Source organism: Diorhabda carinulata, chromosome 2, assembly GCF_026250575.1.
Source record: "Diorhabda carinulata isolate Delta chromosome 2, icDioCari1.1, whole genome shotgun sequence".
NCBI lineage: Eukaryota > Metazoa > Arthropoda > Insecta > Coleoptera > Chrysomelidae > Diorhabda > Diorhabda carinulata.
Genome location: NC_079461.1, coordinates 6,419,358 through 6,445,369, shown reverse-complemented (window position 1 = coordinate 6,445,369; position 26,012 = coordinate 6,419,358). Strand labels below are relative to the sequence as shown.

Genomic DNA, 26,012 nt, shown 5'->3' with positions numbered 1-26,012 from the left:
TCGTTCGATTTTACCACATCGTGATACGATCTTCACTACCTTAAAGTTAATTTTTTTCGTAAATAAAGATCATTAGAATTATTAGAATAATCGGGTATAGATAGAGGAAGAAAACGTTTGCCTATTATTTTATGTTTGCTAATATTATTATTTATGTTTTTTAAAGTATCCTCAGTAACTGAATAAGCTACAAACTTTTTTATATTATCCCAAAAAGATGAAGAAGATAACCTGAAATTCCTATTTCTGATTTTAAAATATAAGTTTTGAAATTAATTTTGTATAAAATGTTAATCATAATCAAAACAGCTAAAACTGTTCGTAACCACTGGAAAAAATCAGTTTTCTTTACAGGAATAATAACGTATGGAGTTATATACACAAAGAATTACATTCAGTATGTTTATTTCAAATCTACAATACTTCAATATTTCAATGTTTTCAATTTTAGAACACAAGATTTAATGAGAGCATATTGCCAAAAAGCAGCTAAATATGGTAAAGAACATATATCGCCAAATGAAAATCTTCGACATGTAACAATTATTCTAAATCCAAATGCAAATAAACGAAAATCTACTGAAGAATTTGAAAAATATTGTGCTCCTTTATTACATTTAGCAGGCATAAACGTTGATATTAGAAAAACGGAATCAGAAGGTCACGCAAAAAATCTAATTGAAGAAATTGGAGGTACTGACGCAATTGTAATAGCAGGAGGTGATGGTACTTTGTCCGAGGTGGTAACTGGGTTGCTTAGAAAGAATAATGACAGTGGTAGTAAAATTCCTTTAGGTATGTCTTAAATTAGAATTCATGAGTTCATATGATATTCTTAAAATATGAATGTATTTTCTGTTTTTTTAATTATAAAAGCAATAAATTTGGTATTCCTGGATATGATTTTCTGTATTATCAGAGTGTCCTCTAGGAAGGTATACTTGGTTCAGAATTGCCATATTGTAATGATTTTAATATAATATATTTAAACTGTTTTTCAATAGTAGGGTGAATTAATACATAATTAGTAAACATTCATCTAATACTTGAGATATTAATTTATTTATTTGTCTTATGTGTTTGGGATGACATCAAAATGGCCATAACATACTGTAAATAAGTTGCCCTCCATATCAGCCAAACTTTAGGTTCTATTATCATAATAGAACAGGACCGGCTTCACATTCACATTAGTAGAAAAGTTCGTAACAATATATATTATTTTTAAGGTATCTTACCACTTGGAAAAACAAATTCATTAGCTAGTGTACAATTTCCTGGGAAAAAGAAAGTTGAGAGGGTTAAAGCATTAGCAGATGCTACAATGGCTGTGATAGAAGAGACCATAAGACCTGTAGATGTTATGAAAATAGAGGTACTATCATTAAATGAAGAAACTGGAAAGACAAATAAACCAATTTATGCAGTTGGCTCTCTAAAATGGGGAGCATACAGAGATGCAGAGGCTATCAAGGAAAGTTACTGGTATTTTGGACCACTTAAGAATTATGCTACATATATTTTCAATGGGTAAATTTATAATCATTTTTTCTGAACAATTGTTTCTCTACTCACTATTAAAATATCATAATTTATTTAATTTTTGATTTTATGACTGGGAATCATTTTCACTGAGTCTTCGAGATATTTATTTGAAAGTGGACATTGTTCTCAGAGTTTGAGTAATCCGTCTAAAAATTGTTGAGGAGAAAAATCTTTTTCCATTCTAGAAAGAGTGAAAACATATTCTTTTATTGAAGGTCAAATTGTCCAAGGAATTAATAATGAAAATATAATCAAAGTTTTTTCCGTGAACCAAAGCCAGAAAAAAGAAATTTCCAAATTGATTGATATTAAAAAAATATTCATCTACTTAAGGCTTATAAGTTATTTATTTTTCATGTTTATTAGTTATACGTAAAAATTATACTTCTTCAAAAAAAAGTTATTTTGAAATGAAAATATTGAATCAAAATGAATGGAATCCATTTTATCAAAAAGGGCGACTTTAAGTCTAAATCCGTTACAGCAAACAATCTTTTAAAATGTGAGAATAGAAGAGCAATATGAAACTTTCATAGCTGGCCAGATTTTTTTAAAGCTGCTTTTGATAGTCCATTCCTAAGAAGTGTTATGTAACACTTTCAATACTTCTCTCATGAAATTACATTTTTCATATAAATATTTTTTTTGTTAATTTCCTGCTTGTAAAGATCAAATATCAATGGTGAAATAGAAAAATAATTGATAAAGGTTAAAAAATATAATATCTAAATTAAAATTTTCAAGGTTTAAGAATAAACTTACATGGCGTTGTGTAGCACAACTTAGTTATAGTGCTCCCTGTGAAGGCTGTTCCCATTGTTACAGACGATTAGAAACAAATACTAATGGGGGAGGATTTTTCTCCAAGTGAGTATAATTCTATTCAGACACATCTTTGTGAAAAAATTTTGATAAGTCTTGAATTTATTTGATGAATGTGACCATGGATTAAAGACTCCCTAGAAACATACTGTACATATATTTTTATTTAACGCCTACTTGAGACCCTGATGGTATGTCAAGATTGTGAAATGCACAATCCATTCAAACCTTTTACGGATTTTGTAATTTTGTAATTGGATAAGGCAACAATTAATAGAATTAAGAATAAAATAAGAAAAACATGAAGAATTTTAAACATACTATACAAGAATACATACTCCTTGAGTTGCCACCACCAGGCTCCACTCTTTATTCCACTTTTCAGTTGCTAGAAATAATGTTCTCAGATTTTCTCCTTTTATCGAATGAATCAATATCACTATCATATACAGAACTCTCTAGATATTTTTTGCAGTACTATTTCTAAAATATAACAAAAAATTTTTACCATTATATAACTTTTTTATTATTCATATTTAGAATTCTAGAACTGCGTACTTGTTTTTCGTATTTTTGTGTTTATATTATTTACACTTCATTAAATATACCTACCATTATTTATTTGTACTTTACAACTTTGATTAATCAATTGTTAACTCTTATGTAGGTCTTTCCCACCTTTTAGTTGGCCCTTGTGCTGTGGGTGGTATAAATATATACTGGACAGTGGAACAAAACCTCACAAATTAACTACAACATGTTGACTAAACTCCCATTATCAGGGGTCTTTAAACTATGATATGAATTAATTATGTTGCTTATTAATGCATCATTTAAGAGGATCTCTACAACAAACTCATTGCTTTTAATAAAAGATTATATTTATTGCATAACTCATATATTTTTTAGGTTTATGAAAACAGATAATCCTCATGCAAAATATTTATCAGTCAGTAATCCAGAATGTCAAATAAATTATGAGAAGAAGATTTTAACTTCAGATCTCGCTTTATCAACTATGAATATAACACCAAATCAGTCATCAGATTCCCTAAGAAAATTGATTGTTGAAATTGGTCCTGATAATGTAGAGTATTTAGATTTTGTCAAAAACGGAATTAAGTTAGAAAAGGGAGAAAAAAGGGATATTAAGGAAATAATAGAAGCAAAAATCATAAAAATCAGTCCAGAAGATGAACTACAAAATGCTTGGTTTTCTATTGATAATGAGCATTATGAAGTTAAACCTGTACAGATAACATTGTTACCAAGAATTATTAATATGTTTTGTAAACAAGAAAATATAAATATTTAATAAATTGTTTGAAAAAAAAACAAAAAGTTAAAAATAATATTTTTTTATTAATCTAATCTTTTATCTTATTCTTTTCTACATCTTTAACTGATACAGGAAGACAGTCTCCCCATTTAGTTGATCTTGCACAATGATACATTGTCTTTCCATATTTAGAGGCAGTCACAACAACTTCTTGAAGTTTTCCACTACTTGTACACATTCTACAAATTGTATGCTTAGACCTAACCAAAGTTGGTCTAACTAATCTAGGCCATCTCTCTTCAATACTTTTATCATCAGACTTACATTTTTTAAGAACAACATAAGAATATAACTCCTTCTTCAGTTTTGAATGAGTGCTAATAGGAAGTGAGTGATAAGTTACTTCAAAGTTACAAGGAGTACCATCATCTAATAAAAATCTGGGACAAGTGTTATCGTGAGGGCAAGGACTAAAAACTGTACATTTGTGACCATCTTCATTGAGTTTGAGCAGAAAATCTCTAATTTCATTTACTACCCTAAATCCTGCATTGGTTCCATGTTCAACTATAACTAAATACTTTGCAGTTTTATTCCATAAATTAACAACAGTTTCTAATCTACTTTTAACTGATGGTAGTTCAAACAATGAATAAGCTGAAACAACTATATCATAGGTTAAAGGAGTAGATGGTAAAAATTGTCTATAGAAAACACCTTTTATTGGCATATTTCCTGTACCTTTTCCACCTTGTAACAATATTTGTGCCAAATCGTTCATTTCTCTAGATGTATCAACATTGAAATATTCTAAAATGTACTTCTTCCAATAAATATTTGCAGCCCAAGTAACTGTTCCTACTCCAGATCCATAATCAAATATACTTCTTGGCTTAAAATCAGGATCACGACTTTCTATTTCACTGAATATTCTTACTAAAACAGAATACTCAGCAGCAGAACGTCCTATAAGATACAGGAGAGCATTTCTGGCATCATATTTAACTGGTTTCCAATTGTACAGATTCTCATTTATTGCTCTTTGAATTTTATTCTGAATTACTTGCCTGTAATTCATTTCTTCTTCGATAGTGTTAATTTCAATATCTTTCTGTTTTTCCAAAACTCTTTCTTGAATATTTCTTACTTTTTTTTTGAGTTCAAATTTTTCCATTGGAGCCACTCTGCATTTCAAATGCCTGCTAAGTTTTTCGCTAGGTTCTATAAAACTCTTCACTGGATAATCAGCCAATACATTTATAACTGATTTTACAAAATTTTCAGGAATAGTTACTGTTCTAGGAAAAACCACACCAGGATGTTTTCTAAATTTATAAACATTCGTATCGATATCATGTATGACATTACTATTCGGTACTATAGTTGCTCTTACGCTGGTGCAAAAATTTTTAAAAATCCCAGGAAATGTCAATTTACAATTCATTGTAGTTGTTTATTTTATAGCATATTTTTAGAGGTTATAAATTCTAACACTTAACTTCTTCTTTTTGATTGGCCTCTGTTTGGTTTTTTGAAGACTACGGTTGTATTTACAAAATTATAATTTAAAAAAGTGGGTATTGAATTTAATCTCAATATCAAGTTCACTGTTGTTCGACAACGAAGTAAACGGGTTGTATAATACGATCGTTTGATTCTACTCATTATAACAGGGAGTAAATACTATCAGTTTACGGAATATTGTTACATAAGACTAATTCTTTGAGCAGCGTAATTAACAATCTGTTGACAAATGCGATGTATGTACTTTTTGGCTTGCTGATATTAAAATTTACTAAATGAATTAAATTGTATTCATAAATGATGGAACTCATTGTTGTAATAGCTGATATTTTCATTAAAATTTGTATAAAGTGTGGCACAAATTTTACATTATTGTTTTGATAGATATTTCAATATTGATAGCATCGTTGTGTCCAAACAAGAGCACTATTTTAGATATGGTTCAAATATATGACGTCAACGCGTTAGCCAGTATGATACCATAACCAAATTGTTATTTTCCAGCTTTTTCATAATATTCCTTATTTTTTATTTCTATTGCGTATATTTCGTTCAATATCATTTAAGATGAAGTCATTACTTTATCTTATTCACCAATTTCAAATATTTTTATTAGTAACTCGCTAAAAAATGCCAAAAACATATTTCTAGAATATTCAAGGTTAGTTTATTTGTCAAAGCAATTACATACTTCGTTTTAGTGTAAACATTTTCCCGCTTTTAACTGTTTTAATATAAGATTACTTTCAATTATGCAATTAAATGATGTGCAGTCCTTCATAAATCAACAAACTGGTATTTGTAAGTATACATTACAACTTTGTTTACAAACAACAAGTTTAAGTAAAATTGAAAATGCCTTTTGAAACCTTTTAGCATTATGGAAACACTGTGATGCCCCAATAAAAAGATTAAGATGTACCAAAGATACTTCATATACTCAATTACTTCCGCAAAGAAGTCAAGATGAATTCTATAGGGACACACCAATTTTTACTTGTAAATTCTCTCCCTATACCAGTAATGAACATATATTAGCTTTAGCAAATGAAGATGGGAAGCTGGCCATACATGACAGTTCTAATGATTATCGGTGAGCATTGTATTTGTATTTGATTTTTTCTAATACCAATCAAGAATTTATTTTATTTTAGACACGGTATACATGCCCACAATAATGCAATTTTTGATCTGGCATGGATGTTTGACAACATGAAACTTGTTACTGCTTCTGGAGATCATACATCTAAAATGTATGACGTAGGAGAAAGTGAACTAAGACAAGAAAGAGTGTTTTCTGGGCATTCAAGATCTGTTAAGACTGTAGCATTTAGAAAAGATGATTCTAGTGTATTTGCAACTGGTGGAAGAGATGGTAATATCATTTTATGGGATACTCGCACAAACACTAGTAGTTTCGTTGGTAAAGCAGATGGAATTATAAGTAACTCTCACATTTCTAAAGTATTCACACCAAGTAAATCGAGGAAAAAATTCAACACTCCAACAAATTCAAGAATAAAATCTGTCACTGGTCTTGTGTTTCAAGAAAATAACACCCTTATATCTTGTGGAGGAGGAGATGGTCTCATAAAAATATGGGATTTAAGGAAACATTACAGCCAATCTAAAAAAGAAGCCCTACCAAAACATATAATACCTTACCCAGGTAATACTACTAGGAATGGTTACAGTAGTCTCCTTATTGATAACAATAATATGAAGTTGTACGCAAACTGCTTAGATAATACTATATATTGTTACAATGTTGGTACATATAATAGTGAACCAATAATGTACTATACGGGTCATCAAAATAGTACATTCTACGTAAAATCTTCTCTAAGCAAAAATGGTGATTACCTTATTAGTGGTAGCAGTGATGATAATGCTTATATTTGGAATACTAAAATATCAGAACCTATAGTGAAACTAACAGGTCATACTGCAGAAGTTACATGTGTAGCTTGGTGCACTAAGAATATGGTAGTGGTTACTTGTTCTGATGATATGAGCCATAAGATTTGGTCAGTGGGACCAACAGAACTTCCTGATGATTGGGAGGTACTAGGAAGAGGAATAGCTGAAATAATGCCTGTTAAAAATAAGTTGAAGCGAAATCTCAAAATGGATATTGAGTTTATCCCCAAAAAGAAATTTACTGAATGTAAAAAATGTAACAACATCACTTCTTCGACATTTTGCGAAAATTGTAATAAAAGTTTTTCAAAAAGGAAAAATCCCTTTGATACAGAAAGTGCAAATAAATTCCTTCAAACAGATTTTGGCCCACGACGATTGTTTGCCAATGTGAATAATCCACTACCAGGAGATAGAACTGATACTTTAGCTTCTTATTTGGGTAATAATGACACAATGCCTTTAGATGATTATGAACCTCCTTTGAAAGTACCAAGATGCACTGAAACCTACGAACGTCTTTGTAAAGACGCAAATCATGTATTGAGTGCTGAATGGGATGTTGAACCTCCTATGAAACTTGCAAAATTAGAAATTACTCCAACCAAAAACAAAAGACCAGATATATCCTCTCCGACAGTAAATCTACCTAATTACGTAGTAGATGGTGTTGCTCCCCATTTAACATATTCCCCTCCAAAGAAAAAGTGTCAAGATTGGTTAACAAGAATTAGAGTTGAAAAAATGATACGCAAAGAGTATGAGAAGACTGAAACTGGTAATATGTCTAAACAACCCAAATCTGAAACAATACCTAAAAGAAAATGTGTCACACCTAGGAGTCCAATATTAAGGTACTTTAAAGTTACTAATAGTTCACACAGTTGTGATAACAATTGTTTGAAACATCAGAATTGTGTAGAAAATTTTAGCAACAGTTTAGGAACAAAATGAATATACTATGCTTACTAATCAGGAGCTCAGCTTTAATGGATGACAAAAATAGACAAAGCTCTTAGGAAATAAGAATCTTATTTATGTTGTACAGTGTTTAGGTAGAATTTTTTTATGTATATAAATATGAAAACAGAATTAATGAATTTTTACTTGTTCTTGTGTTTTTTGATAGTTTCACTATGAAATATTTAATCTTCCAGAGAAAATGCACCTTTATTTGTGAGCAAACCTACTTCAGTTGGAATAGTAATTTATTAAGCACTTAGCCCATTTAAAACATGGACTTAGAGAAAATCGACTATTGCTGAACATGTCTTCATTTTTTAGTTTCTGAATGAATCTATTAAATGTTAATAATGAATAAGATTTGAGTATTACACTGTTGTTATGTTGTATGTACACAGTGAGTCAATTTTACTTTTTTTACAAATCTCATTTATTCCGCTCTCCATTTTTAGTAAGAATGCATAAGATTATTCTTATAGTTGAATAATTATTTAATACAGAAACTAAATCTGCGGTCAATATTTATTTAATATAGTGATATTTTACAATAAGGGCTAATAATCTTATCTTAGCGTGCATTACAGTAAGCACTCATGACCACAATATTTTCCGTTCAACCTAGTCCAAATAGAAAGGATTACAAAGCGTTTTGAGCATTGATATAAATATTAAGAAATGGCAAAACATAAAATATAAAACTGAAGCTTTAAGAGGTTATGTTATAATTTGTATTGAATTTTTTAGTGGAATTCTCAACTAATTTACATTAAAGTAAAATCAATCAAGAATCCTTCAAAAGTACTTATAATATCACATACAGCATCACATAATGAAATAGAATCTCATAGTTGCAATCTGCGTCGTTTGAGTTTTAAAAATTCCTCCAAACAACTCTCACTTCGAACCCCTCTTGATGGTCATGAGGTACCGCGACCAAAACGGTCGTAGTCGCTATGTAGAACGTCCAAAAGAATATTTCAGGTATCGTGAACACTTAGTGGAATTAACCACATGTTGGAACAAAAATAGTAGAGACAATAGAAGATGATAGCAATAGATACATATGAGATTAAACAAATTACGTTACACGAATTTTAGGACTCTTCATGTGACTTGACGCAAAAATAAACTAGAGGAAACAGCTATTATCATTTTTTATTTAGGTTTTTATTGAATAATTTATAAAATAAAGTCCAATATTCCAAATAACCAAAAAAACAAACGATTAGTTAAAAAACAATGAAATACTAATTTAATTAGTAGTAATACTTTTGACCCCCTCCCCCTTGTCTCATATTGTTACATTTTGGTGATACCCTAGCCCCTCATTAACGCGTGAAGTAATATATGGATGACCCTCAATAAAAAACTTATATGGTAGCGATACAGACAATTCGTCTGGTCATGTGTATATTAGGGTACCATGTACATTTCAACCCGAACTATCTATTTTATCTCTCTGATCTATTAGTCCCATTCCTCTTAGAAAGTTCAGAATTTGGGGAAGCTGTAGCTGCCAGAGATCTTCGTCTTCTATTTCATACCTTCCCAGGGGTAGTGGTCTGAAGTTGTGGATAGAGCTTTAGTCTTCTGCGCAACAGATTTCGCACGCTGCTAAGATTTCTTCTACTACTGAGCTCCACATAAGTGGGGATCCCTTGTTATCATTAATATGGTGTCTTGCTCTACTTTTATTTATGCTGTTCTAGTGGATAGTAGTCTAGAGGTTGTCCTATCTACTCCTACCAGTGCAGTTTCCATAGATTTGCGTGTAAGGCTGATTGGTTCGAGGTATTTAGGATGTGCGGTGTCCATCTTTCCTATTTTTGCTATGAAGGTTACTTTGGCCCTTCTTCAAGGTTCTGTTATGTACCCAAGCTCTAGACTACTTCTTCTGAAGCAGATCAAGTGTGGAGAATTTCCTCCTGTTCTCTTTGAAGAAGGGCTGGGAAGATTATGTTCACTCCTCACGAGTTGAAAGGTGCTCAGCAATTTCTACAAATTCTCTCACAGCTTTGATATGTTTTTCCATTTTGTTTTTTGAGGCTGAAAGAGGTTCGTTTGAAAAGATAGTGATTTAGAATGAGACAACTAGTGCTAAACATGTTGCTACAAAAAGAGTAGAGATAAAAAAAGATGTTAGCAGCTTTCCAGGATTTGTAGATAACCAGTTTATATTTGTCTCTCTTGTACACTAAGGAAATTTCAGTTTGTGTATAGTTAATCAATTTTTCCATGTAAAGGGTTATCAAATACTCGGCATAAATATATACAATTTATTTTCAGCCCATCTGTATTGAAACAGACAAAATCATGAATACACAATAGAAATTAAGACATGATGTAATATTTCCTATTTTACAATAAAATAATATGCTCTATGTAGATGATACAACAAATCGGAAATATAGATGGCAAATAATAAGTGAAAACAATGATCGATGCAAAAGTATTGCTGCTTTTTCTATCACAATATATAATATCAAATTCCATTTGAATATATTTTGCGTAATAAAATAACAAATATTTGAAAAATATTATTTTTGGTTTATTTTTTAAATAACTAATAAATTATATAACATGTTTAATTCCAATATCAGTCTTATTTTCCTTAGAATAAAAAGATTACCACAATTCAATTTGCACCATAAAAAGCACTTTTTAAAAGTTTTCTGTTTCTATTAAATATATCCAACTCTTATTTAATACTAAATAATTACCAAAACAAATATTGTTAAATAAATTCTACAATATTGAAAAAATTCTTAGATAAATAAACGAATTATTGAAATAAAATAGTTACCTTATTTGGAATACGAGGTCTGGCTATTAAATAACGAGACTGGTTACGAAAAATAGTTTTATTATAAAAATTCTTGGGAAATTGTCGTTAATTCGACGGTACTCTACAGCACACCTGAATGATTACTCTGCACGTCAATATCTAGGTCTTCGACTTTTGTCCATCTGTCCATGGAACTATGTCTTCAGCTCTACGAGGTCTGGCTATTAAATAATGAAACTGGGTTTTTTTAGTTTTAAGGGTTTTATTATAAAAATTATTCTACATTCGAACGCTCCCCTACCCTCGCCATACATCTTTCTATACGTTTTTTCTATTGATCGAAGCAGTGGTGGTGGAAGTCTTCTTTGGTGATGTCCTTTAGGAGCTCTGCCGTTTTTTGCTTTACCGCTTCCATCGACTCAAATCGGGTCCCTTTCAAAGCAGATCTATTTCTAACCTTTCAAGGAAATCTGAGCAGACTCACTTGACGTAAGAGCTTTTGATTAGGAGTCAAGTTTTTTAATTTTTTTCATATGTAATTCTTCGTCTAAAATTTTTCTAACCGTTGCACGCACAATTTGGTTGATTTTGGTCACTGTTCCGGAGTTGAAACAGTCACAGGGTGGCCTGGGCGATGGTCATCTCTGCGCTTACACCACTCAAAAACACGCGCACGAGATAGGCCTCTTGCAACAATTTATAGCACTCAGGCGGAGTTTTTTCAAATTGACGAGAAATTTGAGATTGAAAGAAAAAAACACGTTCGTTCCAAACCTATAATAGTGAAGGAAACGTGTTTTGGGACGTTCATAGACAAGATACACAACGCACTATTTGTTTTTTACTCCACGTGTCTAGGGCGCCCTCTAGGGTATTTAATAGCCACATCTCGTAAATAAAAACTATGAACGTCAGAATCTAGGAATCTTGTTGGCATTTCTCGTTACTGGATACTGACAACTGCACCTTTCCGTCTCTGAAGACGACAACTTGGTTATCGAAAAGCGCATTAGTTTAACATAAAATTGTCAGAATTGTCACACCCTCTAGTTTGATGTAATTGTCAAAATTATTAGACCATTTAAAGCACACCAGTAAATTTACCTAGATACGTATATTATTCGAGACTATTTTAAAATTAAGTACAGCTTTTGTATCTTAAGGGAGGGTAAACATGTACAAAAAATCATTATTAGAGAAACTTTCTAGTCCTATATCACTTTTGGTAGTAATTAAGTTTGTAGAAAACAAAAAGAATCAAAAAGATATTGTCCTTTTATATCATATTATTGAGTTTTTCCTTAATTGAATTTGATAAAGTGAGACATAAGCAATAGAAGCCCAGGAACGAAAAAACCTTGACACAAAGAATTTACAAATAAAAATCAAATTATACCTGAATCAAAATACGTCTGTTCTCATTCAGTCTAAACTGACAAAAGCAATGAAAATCAAGCGAAGTGTCAGACAGAGGTGTGTTGTTTCTATTTTCTTTTTCAACGACTACTCCAAGGAAATCTTCACCAAAACTATAAAAAATTATGCCAGCGGAATATATCTACTAAGCGCCCATTGAAAAACTGAATGTGGAAGGCGAATGACAGAGTACAAATGTTGATTGACAAATAAAAAATCGATTCGAGATGCATGAGCATGGTTTATGAATATCAAGAAGCTTATCTGCAGTCGCGATCTGAGAACACGGATGCTCGAGTGGTACGTGTCTACTGTCCTCTTATATGGTGCAGAAGCATGGACCCTAAGCACATATTGCGAGCGATCACTAGAAGCCTTCGTGAGCGTGTCTACCGTAGGATACTGAGCATATCATGGAGAGATCGTGTAAAGAAAAAGTCTTGGCAACATCATGTGAGGTTCAAAATATGAGATCTTACAGCTCATAATTCGAGGAAAAACTGAAGGAAAAAGAAGAATATCTTGGTTTAGGAACCTGAAAATGGTCATATTATATGACCGCAGCAATCAAAGTGAAAATAGCAAACCTTTGATATGGAGATTGTGCAGGAAGAAGAAAATGAAACTATGATAACCGATGGTAGAGATATGGTATGCTTAGGGGTACAATCAGATGTGTAATTATTACACATTATTAAATAATGTACTCCCTCATTTATATGATGTGCTACTAAGCATATATAAAAAATGAGACATATTGAGGATAAGAGAATTTAAAATGAAAAAGAAAATTAAGTAGAAAACGTTTTAAATAATTATTGTGGACTTCACTTATAATACAGGTTATGTGACATACGTTGGAACCATTTTAAATATTATACCAAAGATGTCGCGAGGGTATAGTCTCGAGTAATTTGTTATCGACAACGTGCTAAGTACCACTACACAAATCAGCTGTTGTCAGTAGCAATTTACTATGTTTATATTTCAATTAAACAGTTTTATTTACTTTGCTTGTTTTATGTTAAAAATACAATAAGAAAATCTTGTGAGCAACAGCAAGATGGTTTTCATGAAATTTTGAAACCTTTCGTTTTCTATCACGTGGGTGATCACGTGAAACAAAATTCGTATTGGGACTTTTGACGGTTTGTAAGACTCGAAAATCCAAAGCAAATTAGAAGACAATGAAAAGTTTATTTTTATACATTACATATTATAGTTTTGCAATATTGAAAAGACCCGTTAAAATTGAAGAAGTGTAACTTTATTTATGTGTAGCATAGAGGAATATAGAATATCTTCACCTGCAGATGATGATCTTGTAATTCAACACATTTCTTCCTTTCCAAAGGAATAAAGACATAAATCAAAACCTGAATATTCAGAGATTGTACTACATATTTAAAGATATCTGCACTAACAGTTGCTACATCAAAATTCTCAACCAAAACATTCACCATCCTTGGACCGATACCTGCAATACTTGTGTCTCATTGAATGTACTGATGAAAACTAATTAAAATGACAAAGACAACAAGGGCAAACTTGAGGTGATTCATAGACAAGACGAAAAAGCAAGAAAAAACCATTATCTATAATTATCCATGACACTAATAAGTGACTAAAGCACCTGTAGCATGATGGAATAACTAAGTGAGATGAAAATGAGATTTCCTCTTATATTTTAAAAAAGTACTGAGGGGTTCCACGACCAAACAAAGAATGGTAATATGCGTCGGCTAACACCATACTTAACTTTGGACATAGCCCAGACGACAATTACAACAGCCAAAGGGATTCAAGTGTGAGCTCAAAGTACCAAAGGGTTTAACTTTTTCTTTGAAGATGACAACTTGGTTATCGATGAGTGTTGGTGTAGTGTTCAGTATGAATATCACCAACGGTTCCAGAAATTTCAACTCAGTTAATACCAGATTAAAAATAAGGCAACATTAAACAAAATGGAAGGAAGTGTATTATCAAATGTCGAGAAGGAATCAATCAGGGATATGGTTGTAGCATAACTTAATTGCCAAAATCAAATTAAAGAAACTAACAAAGCTGATTTGATTTCTGAAAATATGAGTTTTAATGATAATCTATGAATTTAAATGTTGTTCTTGACCTTTTGTAGAATTTTTATATTAAAATTCCAAAAACGATTTTTTATTTTTTGGAAACTCATTAAAAAAAAGGTGACAATAGAGAGTTTTCGTTTTTAGATTTTTAAGACTTATTCAGATTTTCATTATATAGAGGTTCCAAATTCTTCCCTTGAAAGAATCAACTATGTATAATTGAAGTAATTGACAAATACATGAACATTTATATAGAGTGTTAAAAAAATAAAACTAGGAAAACGAAAAACATTGATTTTCTCAAACAATATTTTTTTGACACTTTTCATTTTTTATTCTCATTGCAAGTCAGTTGTTGCCATAGAATTTTATTTCCTATAAACAGTTTTACAAGTTTAAGCAAAATAAATAGTCATTGATATTATAAGATTTTTTCCATTTAAATGTTTATTGAAAAAAACCGAAATAGGATTCAAATTTTCAGGATATCCTTAATCAAGATGTTTCTGTATCTACATCTTCTTCGATTCGAAAACTGCTTTTTATGAACATCAAACAAACGTGATAACCTTGAATATTATATAAAAACAATTTTGTCAAAAATTTCTATTTTTTAAATACTTTCAATAATAGACTAGTTGCAATAATAGCGAAGGGAATAAAAATTAAACTTAAAATTATTTTATTACACAAAGTCTGATTTAGTTTTTACGAGGGTCTATCAAAAATTATGTATGTACAAGAAATTAGAAAAATCGTTCTAATATTTTTTTCAACATATTTTGATTCACCATTTCATCAAAAATTATTATTAACAATATAGTCTTTAGATAAAACCTTATTATTTTTATTGAATATAATCTAAGAAATATAATGTCGAATAATAAAATAATTTATTATCTTGCTATACAATACAAAATTTATGATGCATTAATTGAATAAAAAATTAAATTGAAATTTATAGAACCTCGGTGAAATCCACATCTATCACTACATCAACACACAATTATAATGTTTTCTTTAGTCTCTGAAGGTGATAACTTGGTTATCGAAACAGTGTAATTGTGAATTTGGGTGTAGTAGTAGCAAGCAATGTTTTTGATTGAATGATAGGTAATGCAATGCATTTGTTCATAATAAAATTATTTCTATAAGGATACCATTCCTATATTTTGGAAAACATTCGATCTTTGATTAAAACCAGACAACTTTAAATCTAAGCAGGCAAACTGATGTTAATATATACATAATACTTAGTAGAAATAACAATACAGAAAAGTCAAGACATTTTTATAGTATTTATCGATTTGTAACCAGCCTCTATCACGTTCCGTAGAAAAGTGCAATACTATAGAAAATGAAAATACTAATACAGACTTTAAGAAGTGCAAATAAGATGATAAGAGGGCTATAAGTATAAATAAGAGTACAAACATCAGAGGAATGTTTAATATATAGAACATGGGCACAGTTCAAGTTCAATGCTGTTTAAACTCATCATGTACAAGATAATTAAGCAATAAAAAAATGTGAACACTAGAGTACAACAATGGGATATAGGAATATATAACCTGTTATATTTTGATAATTTGGTCTTGATAGAATATAATCCAAAAGATAATGAACGTCTGGGTCCTCATAAATAGGAATAATTAAAATGGTGAACATAAATAAAACAAAGTCAGGAGAGTAGATGAAAATAATAACGACCCATATTATAAAGAAATAAAATACACTAGGATTCAAAATGGACAAACAACGCCTAACTGTGTTAACCTGCCAAAACTCTTTTACGACAAATAAACATTCATTTGAGAACTTGGTTGGAAGGAAGGAATTGAGGAATACAGTAAAAGATACAAGACAATAAAAAAACTGGGTACAAAAGAGACCTGAATTCAGAATTAACTTCTAAAAAGCAATGTTTAATCACTTACTTTTTAAGTCTGAGACATGATAAATCTTTAGATACTTGAAATAATAAGAATAATGAGTAAAAACACAGACAAAACTCAAATTTTTATCAAATCCTATCATCTTTGGAAGTTATTTCAACATGTAACGATATTTTCGTTTGAAATAAATTAGTGAATCCAACCAATTGGTAAATGTCACTAAAGTTAGTAGAGCAATATGAGAAGGCAGATAAAACAATAAGCGGAAAATTAAGTGCCATATTTCGAAATTTTCCGCTGTTTATGTTTTTGAGAACTTGGCTATTATACTAACTTTGGAAAAAAGTTAGCATTATCAATATCAATAATTGAAGTAGAATGCTTTCATGTTTAAATACTAATTAGATGCTACGCTGTTCATTAAAAAAAATTTTTTTGTAAAAAAGTGTTTCCTATTCTTGGACGTCACGAAAATTATGACTTTTTCCGAGTTTTCTCAGCAGAACACTATTATTGGTGAAGAATTATAGATTCGTGTGGCATACATTTCATTAAACAGGTCCTTACAAGCCCCGCAAGTCTATAATTATCCACCAATGATAGTGATTTGCTGAGAAAACTTGGAAAGTCATAATTTTCGTGACGTCTAACAATAGGAAAAATTTTTTTAATATTGAATAAAGGAGCATTTAATTATGGAAACATTCTACTTCAAATATCTATTAATAATGCTAACTTTTTTCCAAATTTAGTATAATAGCCAATTTCTCAAAAACATGAACAGAGGAAAATTTCGAAATATGGCACTTAATATTCCGCTTATTGTTTTTTCTGACTGCTCATATTACTCTGCTAACTTTAGTGATATGTTATTGGTAATGCTAAATATAGTGATTATTTATAAAATGGATTCGATATATGTATTGAATTTATTATGCAAGATACGAATTAACAACCATTTAAGGTTATCATTATTATAAAGAAAAAATATTTGTATTTAAATTGAAGATATAAATGCTCATTTATTTTCATTTTTGTACTTTGATAATTTCAGATTAACCCTCCTAATAGCAATATTTTTGCATAAATTAGATACAATGATAAAAATAATAAATATACACCTAAACTCATTTCACTTGAGTTTTTAAATGTTGCAAGAATTCGTGATAAGAAAGTGCAGTTTCTACCCGATCTTCTATTAACCTTTCAAAAAATACACTCCTATTAGTACTATTGTCTTTAATCACTTGTATTGGTGGCGCAAAAGGTTTGTCCTCATTTAAATAATTAATAAATTGATGTAGTCTTTGATTTCTTATATTATCTAATATGGGTATTTCATACATGTCATCAGGAATGGCGTTATAGTGCGATATTCCGAGCACTTCATTTAAAAATTCTTGTGGTACATTTGGACAAATGAAAAGAATCATGTTTTCACCCATGTCTAACAAAAATGCACCTCTACTTTCAAGAGATCTGGCAGTAAGTTGTAGTCTGGGAGGCATCGATATTGGTTCCTCATCAGAATTCATAATAACCTCCTGCTGTTCTAAATTATGTATAGGAAATAAGTCGGGATAAACGTCCTTGATGAGCATATATAATGGTTTAGTTTTCATATCTATCATTTTCATTACTCTATCATCTAATCTTGTAGAGGTACTTGTTCTAAACGCGACGTGTTTGAGAAGAGCTGATATATACAAAGGCAATAATCGCAAACAATTCGGTACCAACAAACCCAGCACAGGACTGCCGAGATTAAGACTCATTTTATAACTTGTTAGTATATCTATTGCTACGTTGATGAACGCTTCGCGGGCATCTAAAAGACTAGATTGCATCGATCGATCGACTGCCATCTTTGATAACAATCCTATAATACACTGTTGGTCTGCAGAATGAATAATTTCTTGAAGCGTCGATGCTATTGGCAAGCACATCGTGTGCACTCTTATCCTACGTTCGCCTTTACTAGAAGTATACAATAATGCTGCCTGGAAACAAACACTTTGCACATCAGCCAAACTTTCTTCGATAGCTACTTGCATACCGAATCCTGCATCTGGGTTGATATTTGGCAGAGAAAGTAAATCTGTTGAACGAACAAAGAAGTTACCATGAAAAGTGTGAATTGATAATCCTCTTGTACACCTTATTCGCATTACGGCTTCAAATCCAATTTTTCTGGTGATGTAACGTCTGAAAGATCGCGCAAAACTATCAGAAATTATGGGTCTAGAAGGCTTGAGCAATGGAAAGTGATGCAAACAACCACCACTGAATCTGCTTATTCCCGAAATAGTAGCAATATCCACATATTGAGAATTAACTATAAACATGTCCACAGCTATCTGTTGGCCACTGCATTCTAGCGCGAGACGTTTATAAAAATCGTTAGCAGGATTGAGATGAGCTACTTCTGCAGCAGCCCTCTTAGACGGATCTTCTCTTGATACCAAAGCTCCAGGTCCTACATTTGGCAAAGCGGCTTGAAAAACTGTTACTCTACCTCCTGTTGGACCCATCATTTTGAAGGCTACTTGTAGAGCTGCACCAAGGGCGGAGTTAGTATCAAAACTGTTGGAGAATCTTGTAGGTAAGAGTCTAAGTAGATCTGCTATTAGGTCCATTCTGTCCTTTAAGTTTACCAACAAATTATCTGGAGTTGGAAGAAATACATCATCTATGTCCAAAATGGTCATCTCGTGGGGTTGAGTTATACCTGAAAACAATATTAAAAAATAAAACTAGTACTAATATCAACTATAAAATTTTCTATTTATTCTCATAGTTTGTGTAGATATCAGCACAAAGGTGTCAATATTGTAGATACCAAATTATTGATCTAGTGAACTAATTGCAGTCTTACCATTAAGTTTATAAGAAACTTCATCACAAATGTTTAGAATGAACTTTTTGTTCGTTAAACTATTTCAGCCCTTCAAAATTATTCTACGGGACCTGTGATGTAATCTAACATTTTTCGTTCTCAATCTGATAAAATGATGCAGCAAACAACTGTTTATATAGCCTTGACAATCTAATGCAATATTGTACACTTAAATAAATCAACTAAATATCCTCCTCATAAAATATCTTTTCCAAATGAAAGAGAAAAAATATTTTCATGTGTAAAAAAGGTATGAATACTTTTCTAAATTATTAAAACTAATACTGTAGGTATTTGAAGAGTAACAGTAAAATTTCGTTTACTTGAAATTTGATCAATTAATAGTTTCCAAATAAACTAATATTGTTTATATTGTACCTTACCTTCAGGCAAAGAATAAAAATGTAGTGCAGAATCATAAGCAATAAATCCAATTTGTGTTCTTGCATCTCCAGGCAAATTTTTAAGTTCATCTAATAAAATATTGCTAACAATGTTTAAATATCCACTTTCAACAGCCAACTTAGACACATCCAACAAGTATAGATAAACTGCAGGTTGAGGTGGCCTTAACATATATTCTGCAGGAGCAATGTATTCTAAGGTACTAGCCTTAATTTCTGGTCTTCTAGTAGGATCTCCGTATGTCTTTGTAATTGGATCATACTGAAACTCTTCTGGTAATTCATTGATCCTATAGCATAAATTACATTTCCATCGCTTATTGTCTACAAATATTACAAATGGATTTATATAAGTACGACAAGACCTACACCTCACTATCACATTGCACTGAATGACAGGTAAATGGTTAAGATCTCGGAATGGATGGATTAATACTCCCAAAGGAAGTCTTGATTTTTGTAAAAGTGAATTATTTTCTGGGATCTTCGTCATTGTACAGCGAAAGACATCTGGACTGCAATTAGCTTGATCTAACAATTCTTGACCAAGGCGAATTTGAGGGGGCTCAATTTTCGTATTTGGTAGTATGTTTGGTGCTTGAAGAAGATCCAAATGTTCCAACCCCCATTGTTTATTAAAACCTGTATTCAAAACTCCTTGATAAGATGTGTGTTGGTTATTCTGATTCAGGTAAGTATTTGAATGTTGTTCAGGAATTATTGACTTTTGTGTCTGTTCCTGATATTGATACTGCCCAGGTGATGGTTGCTGATAGTTGTTTACTGGTAATGTGGGATACCTATTGGAATGCAGATTAGCTTTCTGAGAGATATTTGATGGTTGGAGGGGAGGTAAACTATTAGAAGTTTGTGGATATACAGAAGCTTGCGAACCAAGAGGTGATGTACTTGGAAGTAAGTTTGTATTTACACTAGCATTACTGTTGACAGTTTTAGTAGAGTTATATCTTTGGTTATCTTGTTGTTGAAAAGGAGATGACTGGTACATTCTTTGCTGATTTGAAGTTAAAGGAGCACCTACATGACTTAATTGAGGCTTTGAAGATTGATTGGGTAATCCACTCTGACCCATCTGGGATATAACAGGTTGAAAAAGTGGTCTTGATTGCTGCTGTAAATGAGGACCAGAAAAATGTTTATATGATCCAACTGGATTGTTTGGTTGGCCTAATATAGGAGATGATTCTTGAACTGTCCTATTTGGAGTAGCTTGGTTATTCTGAATGCTTTGATGAGATGTTTGATTTACAACTGTTCGATTCGGACTTATTTGAAAGGTAATAGGACTTATTCTAGGTTCAGTTGAACTATTTGGAACACCAATTGTATTCTGTACTTGATTTGGTTGTGTTCTAGGAGACCAATAATTTGATTGTGTGGGATTCAAACGTATATGTTGGCTATTTATATTAGGTGTGGGTTCTATATGTTTAACTTGTGCTACACTTGGAGTTTCATAATTGGTTTTTTTAATGTTTTCCATTGGTTGAGCATTGGATTGACTTGGAGGAAAATCTTGTTTTGGGACTATTTCAGGCTGTGGCTGAAAACCTATTAAACTAGGATTATTTAGAGTTGGCTGTGTAGAAATAGATGCCAAATTATTTGTGTTTATGTGATCTTTCATAAATACATTTGACATAGTAGACAAATTTTTGCTGGTATTGGAAGGTTGAGGTGTGGTTCCAAATTGTTGACTATGCCCAGTTACTCCTTGATTAATATTTAAAGCCCCTACTTGTTGTGTTACACTTCCAATTAAAGAACGGGAGGGGGGGAGTTGAGATTGGGGTATAGGTCTACTAGGGGGTAACTGGGAGGATGGAATTTGTCCCAGTCGCATTGAAGGTGATGAACTTCTTGACGACTGTGAAGAATGAACTCCATTAAATTGCTGGTACAGTTTATCATCTTGTACAGCATTATGTTTAAGATTTTCTGCATTCAAAGATAGTCCATTCAAGTTTTTCTCAGCCATGATATCATTGAAGTATACTGAAAATTGTAACCTAATTAAAAAATGCAAATATTTGTAAAAATGTGTAATGATTGGAAATAAAGCAAATCAATGATTTTCAAGATATTAGCAATGACAATAATCAAAATATCAATTTATGATATATTTGTCAAGTATTTAAACATTAAAAGGTATAGGAAGACAATTACGTATTGTTTAATTAACATTATACATGTTTAAAGACCTTCTTTAATACTACTTTTAAGAGTTGCTAATAACAGTGAGAATACTAAATAGCTTAGTCTCTTTATTTCAGAAAAAAATACAAATTAACAAAAGTTGTTGAAGCTGATGCTTTAATGCAGCAATGAGGTATTGAGGAAAAGAAAGAAAATTTATGTAATCTTATTAACTGAAAAAATTATATATTTATAACTGTTAAAAATAGGAACCAAGGTAGAAATCCTATTGTTGATAATATGTATGAAATTTAGATAACAATATTTGGATTGTGTAGAATATGTATATATATAGGCAACACATTGTTTTATATTTAATTGTTTTATTCTATTTGATTTGGAAAAATTAATTGTTTTTTGTTTTTAAAACTAAAATAGATTATAAAATCATATCAGAGAATAGCACAATGTTTTCTGGACTCAGTATTTCTTGAGAATTTACACTTTATCATGACAATAACACCACTTTTAAATCAAAATCATTCATTAGTTTTTTAAAAGAAAACAAGTTTTTTAAGCTTTAAGCTTTTCAATTTGAATCTTATAATGTATAAAGTTGATCCCAAAATTAGGTTAGAAATAGGTAGGTCAAAAATTATATTAATTTAAAATTTCCATTCAATTTGATTGAACTTTCATGAAGTGCATTTACTGGATGGTCAAATAGTAGTGTAATATAAAGATACACTATAATGATTGAATGCTCTATAATGCAGATAACATCATTTATCATTAATTTACTGGCATATTCAATTGGACTCCTTTATGGAATTTATTAACGTAAAAATAGTTTATAGGGTTTATACCCTACACACCAAACTGCCTTCCTTCAAATTACTTTATATAATTTAATTTTTCTTTTGTGAACTAAATCATTTCCTAGTTTGACACATACCATGCATTAAGATTGACACATACATAGAGATAAGATTTCACTGTTTTTATAGACAGAAATTTCTCTAGCAATATTTTTTAGTATAATTTGAAACAGGTGAAAGTGATGCATCATTAAAAATTACTTTGTTTGATATGCTTGCAGTGTGGAAAATCAGAATAATCTTCATTTTGACCTCGAATATTTTTATGACCTATTTTTCACATCATTAAAAGGTGTTTGAGAACACTCATAAATGTATGAAAATAAGATTTTTGGGCAAATTAATAGTAGATAAATAACTACTTACACGCCTTTTCTTAAATGGTCTTCAAATGAATAAGTAATTATAACTACTTGACTTTGAACCTGAATGAATTGCTTTTCTTTTAATCAAATTTAACCACAGCTTCTTCCAATCATACACTTTGTAAATGAAGAAATAAATTATCACTGCTTAGCAATTTTAAGGCAACTTACTTTAAAATAAATAGTTTCTGAATAAATATATCAGTTATTAGTTAGTGCACTACACTTTTTTGCAGAAAAATCTCTCTGGACAGAAATAATCATTTTCTCAAACGTCATTGTCAATCTTACGTGGCCGATACAAGCTGGCCAACATCGAAGTTTTTAGCAATTTATGTCAACGTCATATTTAAATAAATGTAGACCCGTGACACGCAACATGTACTAGTCTTTGCACATATATGTAATATTTCGGAGTATTACATATATGTCTTTGCACAAATTTCATTCTAACCTTGAAAATTTTAGAGACCAGAATTCACATTTGATTATTTCATTGAAGTTTGCTCAAATTTACTATATTTGAAATGCCTAAGAAAAAAACTGGACAAAGAAAAAAGGCTGAAAAGCAAAAATTAAGGCAGAAAGAAATACGAACTGCAAAAGAAAATATTCAATTAGCAGAGCATCCATGCAATATTTCTATGGAATGTGAAAAATGCAATCGGTATGTTATTTGAGTTTTTTTTTATTAAGTATTCTAGTAATAGCTGATGTTTCAGAAAGCAAAAAAGTCGGGCTTTTTGTTATTTTTGCCAAAGTGTACAGAGACTTCCTATTTGTGCTCAATGTGGAAAAATGAAATGTATGTTGAAAACTGGAGATTGTGTAATAAAACATCCAGGAATATATACAACTGGAATGGGCATGGTTGTAAGTACTCTTTATTTTAACATTACTGTTTTAATTCTCAAATCTTTATAGAAGTGTCTGTCATCCACTAAACTTATGAATAACATAATATTTCATTAAGGAATATCAATGAAATTTTTCTTTATTTTGGAAGGATTTTATTAATTTGATAGAACAACTACAAATTATTTTATTTTATAACTCAATTTTGGTTTCTATTTATAAAATAATGAAAGATATAAACAATATTTTATAACACTGGAGAAAGTAGTGAATATGAAAGTTATTTAAAAACAGATGCCACCATTGAAGAGAACTCATTTCTATGTATTTTTAAAATTTCTCCAAACTGTTGAAAATTAAAAAAAATATATTTAAATTCCACTCAGTGATCCTTAGTTACATAAGAAAATTAATTTAAAATGTTATAATTGAATTTCTTAGATAATATTTTACAATAATCTTAGTGTAAATCAACTTAATAATATTTTTTATTAAATAAATCGATCCAAAATAATGTATTGTGATTATTGATTCAATTGATTTCAACTTATTATTTTTATTGAAAACACTGAAAAATTTTGGATTAAAAATAAATAAATGTCAAGGTATACAGATTCAATTTCAGTTCTATTTATGTACAAGTTAATTGACTATACAGATTCAGCTTTATATGGTTAGGCTAGGTTACTTATAATCTACTTCTAATCCTACTTATCCAATTTATTTTTTAGTATAACAATAAATTGATGTTATAGAAAGATTAAGTTATTTTAATTATCCGTTTAGTAGACAACTAGCAGTAGCCAATATTTTTAGGGTGCCATTTGTGATTTTTGTGAAGCATGGGTATGTCATGGTAGGAAGTGCCTTCAATCTCATGCTTGTACTTGTCCATTGCAAGAAGCTATTTGTATAGAATGTGAACGTAGTGTCTGGGATCATGGTGGAAGGATATTTAGATGTTCATTTTGTACAAACTTCCTTTGTGAAGATGATCAATTCGAACATCAAGCATCTTGTCAAGTTTTGGAATCTGAAAATTATAAGTGTAAGTCCATACTTAATTGCACTTTGTATTCCTTTTTGTTATTACTCATGGATAATGAATAACTAAATTTTAAAATTTAAATAAAACTTATGTTACTTTGCTAAAAAGAGATAAAACATAACTTAAAAACAATTCCTTCAAGTTATTATTTTGGCAGCTTTTATTCTTGCTAATTTCTGGAATCACGGCCTCTTTGCAGTCTACTTTATGCTGATTTTGTACTTTTATCTCTAAAATTTAAAATGATTACAAATTTCTCGTCTTCCTGAATGCTATTATTGCCGGTTTATATCTCTTAGGACTCCTCAAAACTCATTTTGTATAATTTGCTCCAAATTTATTAACAGAAAGTTAATTATTTCTGTAAATATTGCAAACTTTGGTAGTTTTTGAGTACTGGCAAACACTTCTGAGGACTTTGTTTTATAAGTAGTGATCTAGATTAACTGTGAACATGTTTTAGGTCAATCTTGTAATAAGTTAGGACAATATTCATGTCTTAGATGCAAGACATGTTATTGTGAAGATCATGTTCGTAGGAAAGGATTTAAATATGAAAAAAACAAAGCTATTCCATGTCCCAAATGTGGATTTGAAACTTCGCAGACTAAAGATCTTAGTATGTCAAGTAAGTTTATAACTTTTATTATCTAATTTTTTTGCTATTAAAATATTAATAATCAGTTCAAAAATATTTTATATTGGAGTTTCAAATGATATCCATTATTATTATTGTGCTTACAAATATTTATCTTAAAATTAAAGATTTCTCAGTGTTTATCAGTAAATTATAATTAAATAAATTATCTGATCTGTATTTACATTTGTACAATAGTTCAACAATTTCTGAAATAATGCTTATTTCACATTACTTGAATTTTTAAATTATTTAACGAAACTGGAATTAACCATAAAACTCTTATTTTTCAGCTCGTAGTCATAAATTTGGTAGACAAGGTCAAGCTTCATATGAAGATTATGATGATTATAATGAAGCTACTGGAGGTGATTATGATTATAATGAAGCTGCTTGTGGCGACTATGATTACGATTATGATGATGATGAAGAGTCTGAAGAATCATCCGAGGAAGACAGTGATGAAAATGATGATAAAAATGAAAAATAAATCTGTAAATTATAAAATAGCTTTTTCATTTATTTATATATATATATATATA

The 26,012-nt window shown here is 30.5% G+C and overlaps 5 protein-coding genes across 7 annotated transcripts; 3 read left to right on the top strand and 2 right to left on the bottom strand.

Annotated features, from left to right (window-relative positions):
- The first annotated feature begins 7 nt into the window (after positions 1–7).
- On the top strand, positions 8–3,737 carry LOC130903820 (acylglycerol kinase, mitochondrial). The gene is made up of 5 exons (XM_057816160.1): positions 8–397; positions 452–795; positions 1,230–1,530; positions 2,290–2,412; positions 3,277–3,737. Exons 1-5 carry the CDS (start codon positions 288–290, stop codon positions 3,680–3,682), a joined length of 1,284 nt encoding a protein of 427 aa, XP_057672143.1. The 5' UTR covers positions 8–287; the 3' UTR covers positions 3,683–3,737.
- On the bottom strand, positions 3,710–5,136 carry LOC130903819 (methyltransferase-like protein 17, mitochondrial). 2 transcript variants are annotated; one of them, XM_057816159.1, is made up of 2 exons: positions 4,364–5,114; positions 3,710–4,312 (listed from the first exon to the last, which is right to left on the bottom strand). In XM_057816159.1, the coding sequence occupies exons 1-2, from the start codon at positions 5,088–5,090 to the stop codon at positions 3,735–3,737; spliced, it is 1,305 nt and encodes a 434-aa protein (XP_057672142.1). In that variant the 5' UTR covers positions 5,091–5,114; the 3' UTR covers positions 3,710–3,734. The 2 variants fall into 2 exon arrangements, with proteins under 2 accessions (XP_057672142.1, XP_057672141.1); XM_057816158.1 differs by having other exon boundaries at positions 3,710–5,136.
- A 688-nt stretch (positions 5,137–5,824) lies between these two features.
- LOC130890679 (protein lethal(2)denticleless) lies at positions 5,825–15,834 on the top strand. Its single transcript, XM_057794898.1, has 3 exons — positions 5,825–5,971; positions 6,047–6,263; positions 6,325–15,834. Exons 1-3 carry the CDS (start codon positions 5,923–5,925, stop codon positions 8,042–8,044), a joined length of 1,986 nt encoding a protein of 661 aa, XP_057650881.1. The 5' UTR covers positions 5,825–5,922; the 3' UTR covers positions 8,045–15,834.
- Positions 15,835–17,226: 1,392 nt separating this feature from the next.
- On the bottom strand, positions 17,227–23,241 carry LOC130890678 (protein transport protein Sec24A). Of its 2 annotated transcripts, none has more exons than XM_057794897.1 (3): positions 23,102–23,241; positions 19,510–21,546; positions 17,227–18,958 (listed from the first exon to the last, which is right to left on the bottom strand). In XM_057794897.1, exons 2-3 carry the CDS (start codon positions 21,527–21,529, stop codon positions 17,358–17,360), a joined length of 3,621 nt encoding a protein of 1,206 aa, XP_057650880.1. In that variant the 5' UTR covers positions 21,530–21,546; positions 23,102–23,241; the 3' UTR covers positions 17,227–17,357. The 2 variants fall into 2 exon arrangements, with proteins under 2 accessions (XP_057650880.1, XP_057650879.1); XM_057794896.1 differs by having other exon boundaries at positions 22,932–23,222.
- On the top strand, positions 22,682–25,977 carry LOC130890680 (zinc finger protein 330 homolog). The gene is made up of 5 exons (XM_057794899.1): positions 22,682–23,597; positions 23,653–23,803; positions 24,602–24,833; positions 25,297–25,461; positions 25,764–25,977. Exons 1-5 carry the CDS (start codon positions 23,458–23,460, stop codon positions 25,958–25,960), a joined length of 885 nt encoding a protein of 294 aa, XP_057650882.1. The 5' UTR covers positions 22,682–23,457; the 3' UTR covers positions 25,961–25,977.
- Positions 25,978–26,012: the final 35 nt, after the last annotated feature.